At 43.8% G+C, this 19,352-nt stretch overlaps 1 protein-coding gene across 20 annotated transcripts in view; it reads left to right on the top strand.

Moving 5' to 3' along the window:
• Positions 1-1,924: 1,924 nt before the first annotated feature.
• SON (SON DNA and RNA binding protein) overlaps positions 1,925-19,352 on the top strand; it is a 62,289-nt gene continuing 44,861 nt past the window's right edge. For 3 of the 20 annotated variants that reach the window (XR_006283895.1, XR_006283894.1, XM_037904674.2), the window contains exons 1-3: positions 1,947-2,257; positions 2,636-2,868; positions 6,394-19,341. Coding sequence is in view for 15 of the 20 variants with exons in the window: in XM_037904674.2 (XP_037760602.1) it covers positions 2,163-2,257; positions 2,636-2,868; positions 6,394-19,341 (13,276 nt within the window). In the remaining 5 variants the exon portion in view is untranslated. Of the gene's footprint in view, positions 2,258-2,635; positions 2,869-3,605; positions 3,773-6,393; positions 19,342-19,352 lie in introns of those variants that run through there. The other 17 variants (XR_006283880.1, XR_005226187.2, XM_037904620.2 and 14 more) reach the window with 15 other exon arrangements.

Genomic DNA, 19,352 nt, shown 5'->3' with positions numbered 1-19,352 from the left:
GGAATGAACAGAACATGACAATTGTCCATCTATGCATCCCATTGTCCAGTCTAAGCATCTAGCAGTCAAAGGCTTAGGGACACCAAGAGCACGGGGCTGCAGCTGTGACCATCTTGGCTTATAGCCAAGCTTATAGCTTATAGCCATATTTTTTTAATCCAGTTATAGTTTTGGCCATGACAACATCCCCGGCAGTGAGTTCCACAGGTTGACTGTGCATTGTGTGAAATACTTCCTTTTATTTTAAACCTGCTGCCTATTAATTTTATTTGTTGACCTTCAATTCTTGTGTTCTGCAAAGGGCTAAATAACACTTCCTTATTTACTTTTTCCACAGCATTCATAAGTTTATAGACCTCTATAATTGTCTCTTTTCCAAGATGAAGTCCCAGTCTTTTTAATCTCTCATCAGGTAGAAGCTGTTCCATACCCTTAATAGTTTTTGTTGCCCTTCTCCTTACTTTTTCCACTTATAATTTTTTTGAGATGGGTGACCAAAACTGCGTGCAGTATTCAAGGTGTGGGCGATTTATATAGCAGCATTATGATATTTTCTGTTTTCTTATATATTCCTTTCCTAATGGTTTCTAACATTCTATTAGCTTGACTGCCACTGCACATTGAGCGAATGTTTTCAGAGAACTATCCATGATGATTCCAAGATCTCTTTCTTCAATGGAAACAGCTAATTTAGACCCCATCATTTTGTCTATAGTTAGGATTATACTTTTCACTATGCATTACTTTGCATGTATCAACATTGAATTTAAAATGCCATTTGTGTTGCTCAGTCAGCTAGTTTTGTGAGATCCCTTTGTAACTCTTCTTTGGACTTAACCATCTTGTAACTGAAAACACAGTACTTTTCAGTTAGCATTGGGGCACATTCTGCACTAATATATATACTGCATATAACCACTGTCATCAAAGGTCTGCATGGGGGCAACAAATAGCACTGAATTTGTCCCATGGCACAGATTATAAATAAGACCTCAACAGCAATTGATTTGCTGTCAAATTAGTGTAGGGTAGCTTTCCCACGAAAGCTTATGCCCAAATAAATGTGTTTGTCTCTAAGGTGCCACAAGTACTCCTTTTTCCAGAAACTGTCACACATGCAGCTTGTCTTGAGGAAATATACAGTGTATAGACTTTACTTTGGGTAAATTAATATTTGAAAAATTAACGTTGTCACCCCAAGAATACAGAATCATCACATAACTGTATGCCATCACACGATTTGGCTATTTTCTCTCACAGACCAAATATGGAAAGAGGTAAGTCTGCATCAGTGGAACACCAAAATATGTGCGGTTTCAGAGTAACAGCCGTGTTAGTCTGTATTCGCAAAAAGGAGTACTTGTGGCACCTTAGAGACTAACCAATTTATTTGAGCATAAGCTTTCGTGAGCTACAGCTCACTTCATCGGATGCATACTGTGGAAACTGCAGAAGACATTATATACACAGAGACCATGAAACAATACCTCCTCCCACCCCACTCTCTTGCTGGTAATAGCTTATCTAAATTAAGCTAAGAGAGTGATCACTTTAGATAAGCTATTCCCAGCAGGAGAGTGGGGTGGGAGGAGGTATTGTTTCATGGTCTCTGTGTATATAATGTCTTCTGCAGTTTCCACAGTATGCATCCGATGAAGTGAGCTGTAGCTCACGAAAGCTTATGCTCAAATAAATTGGTTAGCCTCTAAGGTGCCACAAGTACTCCTTTTCTTTTTGCAAAATATGTGTGTGAGAAAGTGCTTGGGGGATAATATCCCGTTTCTAGTGATGTTCTAGTAAAACATTGCCCAAACCAGGCATTGTCTGGCTAACGGAGCCGAGGCAGACGCTGACTTTCAGATTGGGATTTATTTATTTATCTGAATTTAGTTCTGGGTTCCGGTCCCCCCGCCAAACCTGCAGACGCAGGTCAGATCCAGGCTTCCTAAGAGCTGGAGTTTCCCTCACATGTCTCTCTGTAAACACGCTCTGCCCTGTGCGTGACTTTACACAGCTGCTCTGTGTGTGTGTGTGCGTGTGCAGCCACCAGCGCACGGAGCCGTGCCGCACCCCCGGCTGCAGCGGTGACCCGCCGTCTTTCTCTCGCGCACGGGAGGCGCAGGGAAGTGCGGGGCCTGGTGCGGCGGCGCTGTCTGAGCCCCATGGCGCAGCTCCCACTGGCGGCGGCGGGCCCGGCCGGAGGCGGCGGGCTCGGGCTCCAGGCGGTCACGGCCCCGGATCCCCGGCCTGCGCGGAGGTGAGTAGGGCCGGGCAGGCGGGCAACCGAGCCCCCGCCGCCCGTCTACAGGCGTACGCGATCCTGGGGCAGCCCCCGCCCAGGCCGAGCCCGTTTACCGGCCCGGTGGGGGAAGAGGGGGCCGCGTTTCATCCCGTGGGGGGAGGGGCAGCGCGGCCCCGAGCCCGCCAGCGCTCTGTGTGGATTTTGGGGGGGGGGGGGGGGGGTGGACTCGGTGCAGCAATATGGCTGCCGGGGCCCATCCCCCTCCCCAGGCACCTGCGGGGGGAGGGGAACGTCCACGGTCCCCTCCCCCCCCAGAGAGAGAGGCTGCGCTCTATGGTTCCCTGTGGGGGCAGAGCGGCTGATTGACGTCCCGTCATGCCTCTGGTTCCACAGAGGGCGACCAATGGCGGGAGGGCATAAAGGGACCGCATCCGCGGCGGGGGCTGGCCCGTGGCTTCTTGCAGTGGTGCATTGTGGGGTAGTGGAGGACCCGCGTTGCGGATGGAGGGGGAGTCGAGCCGTGGGGCTGTCATGGCGACTAACATCGAGCAGATCTTTCGGTCCTTTGTGGTCAGCAAGTTCCGGGAGATCCAGGAGGAGCAGGAGCAGCAGCAGCAGCTGGGCGGGTAACGAGCCGGCTCGGGGCCGTGGGGGAGGCGAAGTGGGACGGGAGCCTAGTGTGAGCGGAGTCGGGGTGGGGGCGGGGAGAGGCGTCTGGGGGCAGTTGCGGGACGGGGGCCGTGGGTGGGAGGGAGGATGGGGGCGGGGAGGGATAACTAGGGGACCGTTGGGGGGGAGGGGCAATCTCGGCCCGGGGGACGGGGGAGGGGCGGCCGTTGCGGGTCACTCGAACATACGGGGCCTGGCCCGGCGCTCAGCGGCGACATCCGGTTACGGTGCCACCAGGCCGCTGCCCCTCCGGGCGGTCCAGCTTTTCAGTGAAAATAACAAGTTTGGATGGGCTAATTTCGCAATGCTTTGATGCGCCTCACAACACGTGCACGCTGGTGTGTTTTCAGTCTGAAAAAGAGTGCTTGGTGGGATGGGGTTTTTTGGGGGCGGGGGCGGGGAGGGAAGAGGGAAACGAAATTTCTGTGTTGTGAAAAGGCCTGGGATGAAACAGTGAGAAAATATTTTCCTCCCTTTGGCATAGTTCTAGTGGCTAACAAAGTATTTTGTCTAAGAACGCAGTAAGTAAAACAAACCAAAAGATGAATATTTCACTAAAGTGCAAGGCCTCTTCAGGAGGCTAAAATATTCTTTAGAAGGTTTGGCTGTAAGAAATGTGAATACATTACCTTTTAAAAAAAATAAAAATAAAGCTCGAAATTACTTGAATTTTGTTAATATTTTTCTCGGTTAGTGGAAAGGTAGAAGGCCAGCAGAATGGTGAAACAATCCCAGCTGAGCAAGCAAACACTTCAGATGACACAGTTACGGGTGCTGGGAGTCTTCAGAATGATCAGATAGTTCAGAAAATAGAGGAAGTACTGTCTGGGGCCCTTGATACAGAGCTACAGTGTAAATCAGGTAAATGAAAATGCTTAAACATTGCAAATATGTTTTTCTTCAAGGGGACACTATAAAGAGTAAATCTAGTCAGTTTTTTGAAAATTAAATAAAAGTTTCCAGTGCCACTCTTATCATGCACTTCCCTGATACTTTTTTAATGGTTTTATAATATTTTACAAAGGATTTTGTCTCGCCCTCATAGTGCTGATAAATCTACACAAAATTGGTCTAACTGACAAACTTGTATTCTATAAACTCTGAAACTGATTATCCACATAGTGCTGTCAAGTGCACAAATTAAGAGAAAGGTAATCTTCCCCTCTTATTTCTTCGTTATAGTAGTAATCAATTTCATTTGTGACAGTAACAGGATAAAAAAAATCAGAGAATATAATTTTTTTTCTTAGTTGACAAGTGCCTCTTTAAAGATTACTTTTGAAATAAGGCATGTTACAATTCATAAGTATCTTCTTCAAGGCATTGTTGTACAGTTCTAACTCTGGCAGAACTTACTGAAACTAATGGAAGTTTTGCCTGAGTAAGGTCTATAGGATTACTCCTTACATCGTTTATCAAACTACAAAATTGTATGGCTAGGTATGTTAATCAGATAGCAAGGTATGAAATAAAGTAATTCCTTGGTGGTGGTATTAGTGAATAATGTACTTATAATTGGAAAAAAACAGGCATTCAGCTTTCAGTTGCTTCAAATGTAATACACTAAAAGGGCTGTATAGACCCTCTGATAACAATGAATCCAGCAAAAACGAGTCCTGCAAGCATTGTCTACATTTGAGTAGTTCCAGTGATTTTAATGGGATATTCACATGAATAAAGTTACTTGTATATGTAAGTGTTGGCAGTATTGGGGTCCTACTTGGTTACAAAAATGCATTTTCATTGTCACAGAAATGAGAGGACGGCTGTGCACTTGGTAAGTATATATTCTAAGTGTTTCCACAGAAGACAATGTAGAACTTTGTGGTTGATCTTTGATCTGAATAATCTCAGAGGCTACATTTGCAATTTTTTCTGATGTTCCTTCTTTCCATAATGTACTATGGCTTTTCTACATTGAGCATTTTCAGAAATCTTCCTTGCAGTTGGTGTAGAACTGGTGTTGGTCAAATAGTACAAGGAACAGGAGGAGCACTAGTGCAAACTGGGCATTTGTGTTTTTAAAACTTGTCTAATTCTTCTCAAAAGAAGACTAGATAATTTGGTAGTAAAAAGACTTGCAACCATTATGCGCTAATGCTCCCATCAGTAATAGTAAAGGTGAAGCTACAGCAGTGATTTGGGATTTATTGAAAAAGTTGTGCAGAAAAGGACACTGATCCTATATTATTGATACTCTTCATGGCATTCAAAGGAACATGGATAGAAATACCATTTTTTAAAATTAAAATACTTAGCTAATATAGGCCATAGTGATACAAACACTCGTGTGTAAAGTTACGTGCATGTTTTCTTGATCAGGGACATATGCGTTTTATAGTATGCCCATCATCATAGTATCTGAATGTTTACTTTTTATATCAACTCTTTTATTCCAAGATCACTTTCTCCTTTTAAGTATTGTTTTGAGGATAGAAGTAAATCGTAGTCCTGTGATACAGCTTAGGGTTGCTGAGTTGCTGCAACGTACAAAAAAGTTTTTTCAGTGCAATCATTTTTTTAAAGGAACCCGGCAGACTAGAATTATATACTGCATTAAAAATGATGTGTTTACTAATAACACTTTAGCGCCCAATTCTGCAAGTATTTACATGCTTACCTCACATGCCATTGGTTTCAGTGGCACTACTCAGTGCATAGTTAAGCACATGTGTAAATCTTTGCAGGATTGAGGCGTACTTAAGTGGGCTTTAAGCTCTTTGTGTATTTCTCAAGTTCTCTCAGACTTCGTAATGAAAGCTAGTGAATTTGAATTCAGTTTTATTTTTAGCTTCTGATCATTTTTTTGCTCGTCTTCATGTACAAGGAAATGCTGCAATGTGTAGTTGCAAAATTTTTATTTTATTTTTTTAAGAAACAGTGTTTCAGTTGGAATTAATAAATAACCTTGAGAAATTTTCTTAAATGTTTAAGGCTTTTTAAACATACACATTCAATTTTAGGAAAATGTTGACCTGTCACTTAAAAAAATCTTAAAAGACATGTATTTTAACAACTAAAGTAAAAGTTTTGTTGAAGTCTTTTTATTGGATAATGCAAATGGCACATTTTCTTCCCAGTTGTGTAATTTTGTAAGGTGTGCTATTTTTTTCAGGAATAGTCTTTGCTGTCTTCCATTCATTATAAGTGTTTTAGCTACTGATCAAAGGTCAGTTGCTATCACATTATCTTAACAGTCTTATTTGTTGTTTTAAGTGTAGAAATCCTAGCAAAAAATTGGCAAGAGGCAGTTTGAAGATTGGTTTAATGTTTTTGAAAGCTAAATTTTTGTTTTTTACCCAAACATTTAAAGCTCCTACTGAGGGAAAATGTAACTCGTGATGTATATCAGGAAAAAATGTTGATTTCAGGTTGTGTATAACTTTATGTGCACCTGTGCCCAAATACTGGTTTAAAATATTTTATATTTGAATGTCTTTTTATAAAATTAGTTTTAAATAAATTTTTTTTTTTTTTTTTAGGTGTAGAGGAAGATTCAGTGAAAAATAGCTCTCCCTGTACAAAAAGAGGCCCCACTGACGAAGTAGAAGATGAAATTCCAAGAAAAAAGTCAAAAAAGAACAAAAAACACAAAAGCAAGAAGAAGAAGAAGAAAAAGAAGAAGAAAAGGAAGAAAGAAAAAAAACATAAAAAGCATCCAAAGGAATCAAAATTAAGTGCACAGTATGGAGAGCATGCAGATTTACAACCTGCTTCTCACTCAAAGACAGAAAAATTGGGCTCAAAGTTGATCACACGGCATGGAGGACATGCAGATTCAGATCTTGCTGGTCAAATGCAGCCAGAAGAATTGGGCACAAAATTGAGTGCAGAGTACATGGGACATTCAATTAAAAGACTCACACCTCATTTGCTATCAGATTCTGAATCATCTGTGGAAAAACTTGGGAGTGAAAAAACAAACTTGGCCTTGGCTGATACACACAGTACATTCAATTCAGAAACCAGCAAATTGGATACCCAGGAAGAAAATACTAGTACAATGAAAATTCAAGAGCAAGCTAATGTAAAATTATTGGTGAATAAGACTCATGAAAGTATATATCATATAGCTTTTAATATGAATGCAAAGGATGAACCTTTACCAGTTAAAGACACTGAAAATGGTACTGTGTCTACCAACAGAACTGGAGTTGCTGGTAAATCTGAAATTGAAAAGGATTTGGAAGCTACTCCAGCCTCTGAAATAACTGAAGAACTAAAAGATTCAGAAGCTACTCTGGAATCGATGGGCATGGTGGAGGTGAAAGAATTAGAAACAACCTTAGAATCTGAGACCATGGCAAAGATTAAATGTTCAGAAGCAATTCTAAAATCTCTGACTATGACTTCAGAGGGTTTGGATGCCCCTCTAGAATCTGTAGCCATAGCGGAGCTGAAAGCAACTGGAGAATCTGTGGCTGTGACAAATGATTTGGTAGTAATGCCAACATCTGTAGTTGTAATGGAGATGAAAGCTTTGGAAGAAACTGCAGGATCTGTTGTCATGACAGATATGAAAGGTTTGGAAACAACTCTAGAAACTGTGGGTGTGGCTGAGGCAAAAAGTTTGGAAGGAGGTCTAGAATTTGTGACTGTGCCAGATGATTTGGTAGTGACTTCAAAATCTGTGGCCGAGGCAGAGGTGAATGATTTGGAAGCAACTCCAAAATCTGCGTCTATGGTGGAGGTGAAAGGTTCAGAAGCTGCCCTAGAACCTGTGGCCATGCAGGAGGCAAAAGATTTGGAAAGAACCCTAGAATCTGTCGCCCTGGGAAAAGGTTCACAAACAACCCTAGAACCTGTTGGGAATGCGAAAGATTTGGAAGCAGCTCTAAAACTTGTGGTGGAGATGAAAGATTTGGAAGTAACTCCAGAATCTCTGCACATGGAGGAGGTGAAAGGTGCAGAAGGAGCCCTAGAATCTGTGGCTATGGCAATAGATTTGGAAGGAACCCTCAAACTTGCTCCTGTGGCAGAGGCAAAAGATTCAGATGCAGCATCACTGTCTCCGCAAACGGAAGATATGAAAGATTCAAAAGGATTCCTAGAATCTGTGGCCATGACAAAAGGTCCAGAAACAATCCTAGACCCCGTAGGGGTGGCAGAAGGTCTAGAAACAATCCTAGAACCTGCAGAGGTGGCAGAGGAGAAAGATTTGGAAGGAATTCCAGAATCTCTGCACATACAGGATATGGAAGATTTGGAAGCATCCTTAGAACCTGTAGTCATGAAAACAGGTCTGGAAGTGGCTCTAGAACATGTGGCTGTGGTGAAAGGTGTAGAAGCAACTCCACTTTCTATGCAAATGGAAGAAGTGAAAGATTTGGAAGGAGCCCTAGTAGAATCTGTGGCAGTGACAAAAGGTTCAGAAGCAGCCCTAGAACATGTCGTCTTGGCAGAGAAGAAAAGTATGGAACCAACTTCACTATCTCTGCAAATGGAAGATGTGAAAGATTCAGAAGGAGCCCTAGAATCTATTGTCATGGAAGAAGGCTCAGAAGCAACCCAGGGACCAGTGACAGAGGCAAAAGACTTGGAAGCAATCCTAGAATCTGTTTCGGAGGTGAGAGGTTCAGAACCAGCACCACTGTCTCTGCAGATGGAAGATGTGAAAGGTTCAGAAGGAGGTGTAAAATCTTTGGCCATGGCAAAAGGTTCAAAACCAACCCTGAAAGCTGTGGCTGTGGGGGAGGGAAGAGGTTCAGAAGCAACTCTGCTGTCTCTGGAAATGGAGAATGTGAAAGATGATGAGGAAGCCTTAGAATCTGTGGCCCGGGCAATAGATTCAGAACCAACCCTAGAACCTGTGGCCATTGTAGAGGCTAAAGGTCTGGAAGCAGTTTTGTCTCTGCAAATGGAGAACGTGAAAGATTCAGAAGGAGCCCTGGAATCTGTGGCCATGGCAAAAGATTTAGAGGCACCTCCAGAACCTGTGGCAGAGGTGAAAGATTCGGAAGCAATGCTTCAGTCTCTGCAAATGGAAGATGTGAAAGAATTAGAAGGAACCCTAGAATCTGTTGTGGTGACAAAAAGTTTGGAAGCAACCCTAGGGCCTGTGGTGGAGGAGAGAGGTGCAGAAACACCTCCACTATCTCTGCAAATAGAAGATTTGACAGAATCAGAAGGAGTTCTAGAATCGATGTCTGTGGTGAAGTTGAAGGCTTTGGAAGCAGCCTTTGAGTCGGTAGTCATGGTAGAGGTGAAGGATTTAAAGAAACCTGTACAAGCTGAGTCTGAGGTCACAGCTCAGTTTAAAGATTTGGAAACAATTCCCAAATTTCTGTGCATGGAGGGAGATTTGGTAATAACTCCAGAATCTGAGACAACATCAGAAGTGAAAAATTTGGAAATAATTGGACAATCCGAATCGCTGGCAGAAGTGAAAGATTTGGAAACCACCTTAGAATCTGAGGCAGTGGCAGAGTCAAAGGATTCAGAAACAACTACAGAATCTCAGGTGGTGATGGAAGTGAAAGATTTGAAAACCATTCCACGATCCCAAGTCATGACAGAAGTGAGTGACTTGAAAATATCTCCACGTACTGAGGTGATAAAAGGTTTTGAAACAGCTACAAAGTCTGATGCCACTGTAATGGAGGTGGAAGATTCTGAATCAACTCTGGAATCTAGGTCAGTAATAGAGGTGAAAGATCCGGAAGCGACACCGGAATCTGAGGCAATAACAGGCATAAAATATTCTAAAAAAATTCTAAAATCTGAGGCCACCTCAGAGTTGAAACATTCAGAAGCTAGTCCAGAATCTTTACATTCGACAGACTTGAAAGATTCTGGAAAAACTCCAGAACCTGAGGTGATTCTGCAAATGAAAGATTCAAAAACAACTAAAAAATCTGAGCCCATTGCTCTGGTGAAAGATTCTGAAGCTAGTAGAGAATTGCTACATATAGTGGTAAAAGATTTGCAATCAACTCCAGAATCTGAGACTGTGGCAGTCGTGAAAGATTTGAAGGAAACTCTAGAGTGTGAGATGGTGGTGGCAAAAGATTTGGAAACAACCCTAAAATCTGAAGCAATCATGGATGTAAAGCATTCTAAAGCTGCTCCAGAATCTTTGTATAAAGCAAAGGTAAAGGATTCAGAAGCAGTTCCAGAATCTCTCTACTCATCAAAGGTGAAAGTTGCTGAATTAGCTCTAGAATTGGAGGCAGCAGCAAAGGTGAAGGATTTGAAAGAAAGCCTAGAATCTAAGGTCATTGTAGATGTGAAAGATTTGGAAGCTGCTTCAGAATCTGTGATCAGGATGAAGGTAAAAGATTTGGAAGAAATTCCAGAACATTGGCAGCCAGTGGATGTGAAAGTTTTGGAAGCATCTCCGGAATCTGAGAAAACAATGGAAGTAAAATATTCAGAAGCAACTCCAGAAACTCAGATGTTGACAGAGACGAAAGATTTGGAAGAAACTCTGGAATCTCTGTACACTGCAGAGGTGGAGGAGTTGGAAAAAATTACAGAATCTATGCCAATGGTAGAGGTGAAAGAATCTGAGGCTGTGATGGATCTGAAATTCTCAGCAACAACTCTAAAATCTGAGAAAACAGTGGAGGTGAAAATTTTGGAAGATACTCCAGAATCTTTGACAGTGGAAAAGATAAAAAATTCAAAAGCGTGTCTCGAATTTCTGCACTCTGAGGAAATGAAAGATTTGGAAGCAGATGTAGAAGCTGAGGCTTCAACGGCTCTGAAGGATATGGAAGAAACTTTAGGCACTGCACAGGTGAAATATTCAGAAGCAGTTTTGAAATCTGTGGGCATAGCAGAGAGAAAACATTTGGGAACAACTGTAGAAAATCGTAATGCAGTGCTAGATTTGGAACCGGTTTCAGAATCTCAGCACGCTGTGGATCTGAAATTTCCAGAAACTCCTCAGATTCCTGAGTTAAAAGTGGAGGTGAAAGATTCTGAAGCAGCTCTAGAATCTGAGACTATTACAGAGGTAAATGACTTGCAAGCTACTCCAGAGTCTGTGGCCACGGTGGAGGTGAAAAATTTGAAAGCAGTTCCAGATTCTCTTCACACAGTACACATGAATAATTTGGAAGCAACTCCAGAATTGGTGGCAGCTGCAGAGATGAAAGATTTGGAAGCAGTTCCTGAATCTGTGGTGGTGCTGGCAGAGGTGAAAGATTTGGAAGTAGTTTCAGATTCTCTGCATACTGTAAGTGTGAAAGATTTGGAAGCAGCTCCAGAATCTGTGGTGGCAGTAGCAGAGGTGAAGGATTTACAAGCAGCTCCAGAATTGGCAGCAGTGGTGAAAGATTTGGAAGCAGCTCCAGAATATGTGGTGATGCTGGCAGAGGTGAAAGATTCAGAAGTAGTTCCAGCTTCTCTGCATACCGTAGATGTGAAAGATTTTGAAACAACTCCAGAATCTGTGGTAGTGGCTGAAGAGGTGAAAGATTTGGAAGCAGCTCCAGAATCTGTTGTGACAGCAGCAAAATTTAAATACTCAGAAACAACTCCAGAATCTGTGGTGGTGACTGCAGAAATGAAAGATTTGGAAGCAGCTCTGAAATCTGTGGTGGTGGCAGAGGTGAAGGATTTGAGAGCAGCTCCAGAATCTTTGGCAGCAGAGGTGACAGATTTGGAAGCAGTGCTAGATATTCTGCATCCTGTAGATGTGAAAGATTCTGAAACAGCTCCAGAATCTGTGGTGGTGGCTGAAGAGGTCAAAGATTTGGAAGCAGTGCCAGATGTTCTGCATACTGTAGATGTGAAAGATTCTGAAACAAGTACAGAATCTCTGCTGGTGTCTTCAGAGGTGAAAGATTCAGAAACTGCTCCAGAATCTGTTGTGACAATGGCAGAATTGAAATATTCAGAAACAAGTCCAGAATCTGTGGTGGCTACTGCAGAAGTGAAAGATTTAGAAGCAGTTCCGGAATCTGTGGCAGAGATGAAGGATTTGGAGTCTGCTCCAGATGCTATGGTGGTGGTGGCAGAGGTGAAAGATTTGAAAGCATCTCCAGAATCTTTGGCAGCGGTGGCAGCAGAAGTGACAGATTTGGAAGCAGCTCCAGATTTTCTGTGTATTGTAGATGTGAAAGATACTGGAACAACTACAGAATCTGTGATAGCGGCTGAAGAGGTGACAGATTTGGAAGCAGCTCCAGATTTTCTGTGTATTGTAGATGTGAAAGATACTGGAACAACTACAGAATCTGTGATAGCGGCTGAAGAGGTGACAGATTTGGAAGCAGCTCCAGATTTTCTGTGTATTGTAGATGTGAAAGATACTGGAACAACTACAGAATCTGTGATAGCGGCTGAAGAGGTGACAGATTTGGAAGCAGCTCCAGATTTCCTGTGTACTGTAGATGTGAAAGATTCTGAAAGAACTCCACAATCTGTGGTAGTGGCTGCAGAGATGAAGGATTCTGTAACAGTTCCAGAATCGGTGGCAGAGGTAAAATACTCAGAAACAAGTCCGGAATTTGTGGTAGTGGCAGCAGAGGTGAAAGATTTGAAAGCAGCACCAGAATCTGTGGTGACAGTGACAGAGGTGAAAGATTTGCAAGCTGTTCCGGTTTCTCTGGTGTCGGTGGCAGATGTAGAAGATTCAGAAGGAGCTAGTGAGTCTCTGCATGCTGTAGATATGAATGATTCAGAAGCAGCTCCAAAATCTGTGGGGTTGGCTGCAGAGATGAAAGATTTGGAAGAAGCTCCAGAATCTGTGGTGGCCATGGCAGAGGTGAAAAATATGGAAGCACCTCTAGATTCTTGGTATACAGCATATGTTAAAGATTCAGAAACAACTCGGGAATCTGTGGCAGTGACAGCAGATGTGAATGATTTGGAAGCAACTCCAGCATTTAGGGCGGTGGCGGCAGAGGCGAAAGATTCAGAAGCAGCTTCGGAATCTGTGGTGATAGCGGCAGAGGGGAAGGATTTGCAAGCTGCTCCAGATTCTCTGGTGGTGATGGCAGAGGTAGAAGATTCAGAAGCAGCGAGTGTTTCTCTGCATACTTTAGATGTGAATGATTTAGAAGCAGTTCGAGAATCCGTGGAGGCTACGGCAGAGGTGAAGAATTTGGAGGCAGCTCCAGATTCTCTGTATACAGTGTACGTTAAAGATTCAGAAACAACTCAAGAATTTGTGGCAGTGAGAGCAGAGGTGAATGATTTGGGAGCACCTCCAGAATTGGTGGCGGCTGTGGCAGCGGCGAAAGATTTGGCAGCACCTCCAGAATTGGTGGCGGCTGTGGCAGCGGCGAAAGATTTGGCAGCACCTCCAGAATTGGTGGCGGCTGTGGCAGCGGCGAAAGATTTGGCAGCACCTCCAGAATTGGTGGCGGCTGTGGCAGAGGCAAAAGATTCCAGAGTGGCTCCAGGATCTGTGGCTGTAGTGAAGGAGAATGATGAAGATCTTTTTAAAAAAAAGAAAGCATATGAAAAAAGTAACAAGAGTGGTGATAAACATAAACAAGATGCAAAGAAATTAAAAAGGAGTAAATCTAAATCTCTTTCACGATCCAGGAAGCGGAAAAAGAAGTCCAGGTCACGTTCTGTCTCTAAACATTTGAAATGTAAAAGAGCAAGGTCTAGGAGCAGAAACTACTCAGATTCCAGAAAGAAACATTCCACCTCTTATGACAAGTCTAGATCCAGATCTGTTGAAAAAGGAAGGGGCAAAGAGTCTTCCTGGAGGTCCAGACGCAGGCGCTCCAGGTCCTCGGATGGTCTCAAGTCAAGATCCAGATCCATTGATAAAAGGGAAGGCAAAGACTCTTCCTGGAGGTCCAGACGTAGGCGCTCCAGGTCCTCTGATCATCTCAAGTCTAAATCCAGATCTGTTGAAAAAAGAGAGGGCAAAGATTCTTCACGGAGGTCTAGACGCAGACGCTCTAAGTCATCTGATCGTTTCAAGTCTAGATCCCGATCTGTTGAAAAAAGAGAGCGCAAAGATTCTTCACGGCGGTCTAGACGCAGACACTCCAAGTCCTTGGATCGTCTCAAGTCTAGATCCAGATCCAGGTCTGTTGAAAAAAAAGGGCACAAAGACTCTTCATGGAGGTCCAGACGCAGACGCTCCAAGTCCTCTGATCGTCTCAAATCTAGATCCAGATCTGTTGAAAAAAGAGAGCGCAAAGACTCTTCACGGAGGTCTAGACGCAGACGCTCCAAGTCCTCTGATCGTCTCAAGTCCAGATCCAGATCCAGATCTTTTGAAAAAAGGGGTGGCAAAGAATCTTCCTGGAGATCCAGACGCAGACGCTCCAAGTCCTCTGATCGTTTCAAGTCCAGATCCAGGTCTTTTGAAAAAAGAGGTGGCAAAGAATCTTCCTGGAGGTCCAGACGCAGACGTTCCAAGTCCTCTGATCGTCTCAAATCAAAATCCAGATCCAGATCTTTTGAAAAAAGGAGTGGCAAAGCATCTTCCTGGAGGTCTAGACGCAGACGCTCTAAGTCTTCTGATCGTCTCAAATCAAAATCCAGATCCAGATCTGTTGAAAAAAGAAGTAGCAAAGGGTCTTCCTGGAGGTCCAGACGCAGACGCTCCAAATCCTCTGATCGTCTCAAGTCAAGATCGAGATCTGTTGAAAAAAGAGGGGGCAGGGACTCTTCATGGAGGTCTAAACGTAGACGCTCCAAGTCCTCGGATCGTCTCAAATCTAGATCGAGATCTGTTGAGAAAAGAGGCGGCAGAGACTCTTCACGGAGGTCTAAACGTAGACGCTCCAAATCCACTGATCATCACAAGTCTAGATCCAAATCTGTTGAAAAAATAGGTAGTAAAGAGTCTTCACGGAGGTCTAAACGTAGACGTTCCAAGTCCTCTGATCGTCTCAAATCTAGATCCAAATCTATTGAAAAACTGGGAAGCAAAGAGTCTTCATGGAGGTCCAGACGCAGATGCTCGAAATCCTTTGATGATCTAAAGTCTAGATCTAGATCCAAATCTGTAGAAAAAGGAGAGAGTAAGGAATCTTCAAGGAGATCTAGAAGTAAACGCTCCAAGTCCTTTGAACGTCACAAATTGAGATCCAAATCTGTTGAAAGAATAGAGGTACAGGAACCTTCGCAGAGGTCTCGAAGTACTTGCTCCAAGTCTTCTGAGCATCACAAGTCCAGATCCAAATCTGTTGAAGAAATAGAGGCTCAGGAGCCTTCACAGAGGTCTCGAAGTAGCCGCTCGAAGTCTTTTGAACGTCACACATCTGGATCCAAATCTGTCGAAGAAATAGAGGGAAAAGAATCTTCACCGAGGTCTCGAAGTAGCCGCTCCAAGTCTTCTGAACGTAACAAATCCAGATCCAAATCTGTTGAAGAAGTAGAGGCTCAGGAGCCTTCACAGAGGTCTCGAAGTAGCCGCTCGAAGTCCTTTGAACGTCACACATCTGGATCCAAATCTGTCGAAGAAATAGAGGGAAAAGAATCTTCACCGAGGTCTCGAAGTAGCCGCTCCAAGTCTTCTGAACGTAACAAATCTAGATCCAAATCTGTTGAAGAAATAGAGGCTCAGGAGCCTTCACAGAGGTCTCGAAGTAGCCGCTCCAAGTCCTTGGAACATCACATGTCTAGATCCAAATCAGTTGAAGAAATAGAGGGCAAAGAATTTTCACAGAGGTCTCGAAGTAGCCACTCCAAGTCTTCTGAACGACGCAAGTCCAGATCCAAATCTGTTGAACAAATGGAGGTGCGGAAGCCTTCAGGGATGTCTCGAAGTAGCCGTTCCAAGTCTTCTGAACATCTCCACTGCAGATCCAAATCTGTTGCAGGAATAGAGGTGCAGAAGCTTTCACAAAGGTTTCGAAGTAGCCTCTCCAAGTCTTCTGAATGTGTCACGTCTGAATCCAAATCTGTTCAAGAAATAGAGGCTCAGGAGCCTGCAGAGAGGTCTCGAAGCAGCTGCTCCAAGTCTCCTGAACTTCAAAAGTCTAGATCCAAATCTGTTGAAAAAATAGAGGGCAAAGATTCTTCACAGAGGTCTCGAAGTAGCCGCTCCAGATCTTCTGAACGTCACAGGTCTAGATCCAAATCTGTTGAAAAAATAGAGGGCAAAGATTCTTCACAGAGGTCTCGAAGTAGCCGCTCCAGGTCTTCTGAACGTCACAGGTCTAGATCCAAATCTGTTGAAAAAATAGAGGGAAAAGATTTTTCACAGAGATCTCGAAGTAGCCGCTCCAGGTCTTCTGAACGTCCCACATCTAGATCCAAATCTGTTGAAGAAAGGGAGGTTCAGGAGCCTTCACAGAGGTCTCGAAGTAGCCGCTCCAGATCTTCTGAACGTCACACATCTAGATCCAAATCTGTTGAGGAAATAGAGGTTGAGGAGCCTTCAGAGGGGTCTCGAAGTAGCCGCTCCAAGTCTTCTGAACGTCACACGTCTGGATCCAAATCTGTTGAGGAAATAGAGGTTGAGGAGCCTTCACAGAGGTCTCAAAGTAGCCGCTCCAGATCTTCTGAACGTCATACGTCTGGATCCAAATCTGTTGAAGAAATGGAGGTTCAGGAGCCTTCACAGAGGTCTCGAAGTAGCCGCTCCAGATCTTCTGAACGTCATACGTCTAGATCCAAATCTGTTGAAAAAATAGAGGGAAAAGATTCTTCACAGAGATCTCGAAGTAGCCGCTCCAAATCTTCTGAACGTCACAAATCTAGATCCAATTCTGTTGAAGAAATAGAGGTTGAGGAGCCTTCACAGAGGTCTCAAAGTAGCCGCTCCAAGTCTTCTGAAAGTCACAAGTCCAGATCCAAATCTGTTGAGGAAATAGAGGTTGAGGAGCCTTCACAGAGGTCTCGAAGGAGCCGCTCCAGATCTTCTGAACGTCACACGTCTAGATCCAAATCTGTTGAAAAAATAGAGGGAAAAGATTCTTCACAGAGATCTCGAAGTAGCCGCTCCAAGTCTTCTGAACGTCACAAATCTAGATCCAAATCTGTTGAGGAAATAGAGGTTGAGGAGCCTTCACAGAGGTCTCGAAGGAGCCGCTCCAAGTCTTCTGAAAGTCACAAGTCCAGATCCAAATCTGTTGAGGAAATAGAGGTTGAGGAGCCTTCAAAGAGGTCTCGAAGGAGCCGCTCCAAGTCTTCTGAACGTCACACGTCTAGATCCAAATCTGTTGAAAAAATAGAGGGAAAAGATTCTTCACAGAGATCTCGAAGTAGCCGCTCCAAGTCTTCTGAACGTCACAAATCTAGATCCAATTCTGTTGAAGAAATAGAGGTTGAGGAGCCTTCACAGAGGTCTCGAAGGAGCCGCTCCAAGTCTTCTGAAAGTCACAAGTCCAGATCCAAATCTGTTGAGGAAATAGAGGTTGAGGAGCCTTCACAGAGGTCTCGAAGGAGCCGCTCCAAGTCTTCTGAACGTCACACGTCTAGATCCAAATCTGTTGAAAAAATAGAGGGAAAAGATTCTTCACAGAGATCTCGAAGTAGCCGCTCCAAGTCTTCTGAACGTCACAAATCTAGATCCAATTCTGTTGAAGAAATAGAGGTTGAGGAGCCTTCACAGAGGTCTCGAAGGAGCCGCTCCAAGTCTTCTGAAAGTCACAAGTCCAGATCCAAATCTGTTGAGGAAATGGCGGTTGAGGAGCCTTCACAGAGGTCTCGAAGGAGCCGCTCCAGATCTTCTGAACGTCACACGTCTAGATCCAAATGTGTTGAAAAAATAGAGGGAAAAGATTCTTCACAGAGATCTCGAAGTAGCCGCTCCAAGTCTTCTGAACGTCACAAGTCCAGATCCAAATCTGTTGAAGAAATGGCGGTTGAGGAGCCTTCACAGAGGTCTCGAAGGAGCCGCTCCAGATCTTCTGAACGTCACACGTCTAGATCCAAATGTGTTGAAAAAATAGAGGGAAAAGATTCTTCACAGAGATCTCGAAGTAGCCGCTCCAAGTCTTCTGAACGTCACAAGTCCAGATCCAAATCTGTTGAAGAAATGGCGGTTGAGGAGCCTTCACAGAGGTCTCGAAGGAGCCGCTCCAAGTCTTCTGAACGTCACACATCTAGATCCGAATCTGTTGAGGAAATAGAGGTTGAGGAGCCTTCACAGAGGTCTCGAAGGAGCCGCTCCAAGTCTTCTGAACGTCACAAGTCCAGATCCAAATCTGTTGAAGAAATGGAGGTTCAGGAGCCTTCACAGAGGTCTCGAAGTAGCCGCTCCAAGTCTTCTGAACGTCACGAGTCCAGATCCAAATCTTCTGAAGAAATAGAGATTCAGGAGCCTTCACAAAGGAGTAGCCGCTCCAAGTCTCCTGAACTTCAACACACTAGATCCAAATCTGTTGAAGACATTGAGGGCAAAGATACTTCACAGAAGTCTCGGAGTAGCCGCTCCAAGTCTCCTGAACTTCAACACTCTAGGTCCAAATCTGTTGAAAAACTTGAGGGCAAAGATTCTTCACAGAAGTCTCGGAGTAGCCGCTCCAAGTCTCCTGAACTTCAAAAGTCTAGATCCAAATCTGTTGAAGACATTGAGGGCAAAGATTCTTCTCTGAGGTCTCGGAGTAGCCGCTCCAAGTCTCCTGAACTTCAAAAGTCTAGATCCAAATCTGTTGAAAAAATTGAGGGCAAAGATTCTTCACAGAAGTCTCGGAGTAGCCGCTCCAAGTCTCCTGAACTTCAAAAGTCTAGATCCAAATCTGTTGAAAAAATTGAGGGCAAAGATTCTTCACAGAAGTCTCGGAGTAGCCGCTCCAAGTCTCCTGAACTTCTAAAGTCTAGATCCAAATCTGTTGAAAAAATAAAGGGCAAAGGTTCTTCACAGAGGTCTCGGAGTAGCCGCTCCAAGTCTCCTGAACTTCAAAAGTCTAGATCGAAATCTGTTGAAAAAATAAAGGGCAAAGTGTCTTCACAAAGGTCTAGAAGAAAACGCTCCAAGTCTTCTGAACGTCACAAATCTAGATCCAAATCAGTTGAAAAAGTAGAGAGCAAAGAGTCTTCACAGAGGTCTAGAAGTAAGCGCTCTAAATCCTCTGAGCGCAAATCGCAAAAACATGATAGCGAATTGCGTTCTAGACGAAATCGGTCTCGGTCGGTAACACGTAAAAGACTCTCAAAATCTAAATCTAATCATCGGTCTCGGACACGCTCCCTGTCACGTTCAAGACATAGGAGGAGGACTCGGTCAAGATCAGTGTCAAAAAGGAGACGGTCTTTATCAAGAGAGAGACACAAAAGATCTCAAAGGAACAGATCAAGATCTGCTGATCGACGAAGAAGGAGATCAAACTCAAGGGATCACCGAATAGTGCTCAGGTTACGGACCAGAAGTCGAACACCTATTCGACGAAAACGGTCTAGGTCAGTGGGAAGAAGACGAAGCTCTAGCAAATCACCAGTTCGACTAAGGAGATCAAGATCACCTGGGAGAAGAAGATGCTATAGCAGATCACCTGATCGTCAAAGAAGGTCCAGGTCATCCGATAAGTTTTCAAGCAGATCACCTAAACGTCTTACAGACTTAGGTAAGTAATGC

The sequence above is a fragment of the Chelonia mydas genome, chromosome 1, assembly GCF_015237465.2.
Source record: "Chelonia mydas isolate rCheMyd1 chromosome 1, rCheMyd1.pri.v2, whole genome shotgun sequence".
NCBI lineage: Eukaryota > Metazoa > Chordata > Testudines > Cheloniidae > Chelonia > Chelonia mydas.
Note: the sequence above shows the minus strand (reverse complement) of the source record. Positions and strands in the feature narration are given on the sequence as shown.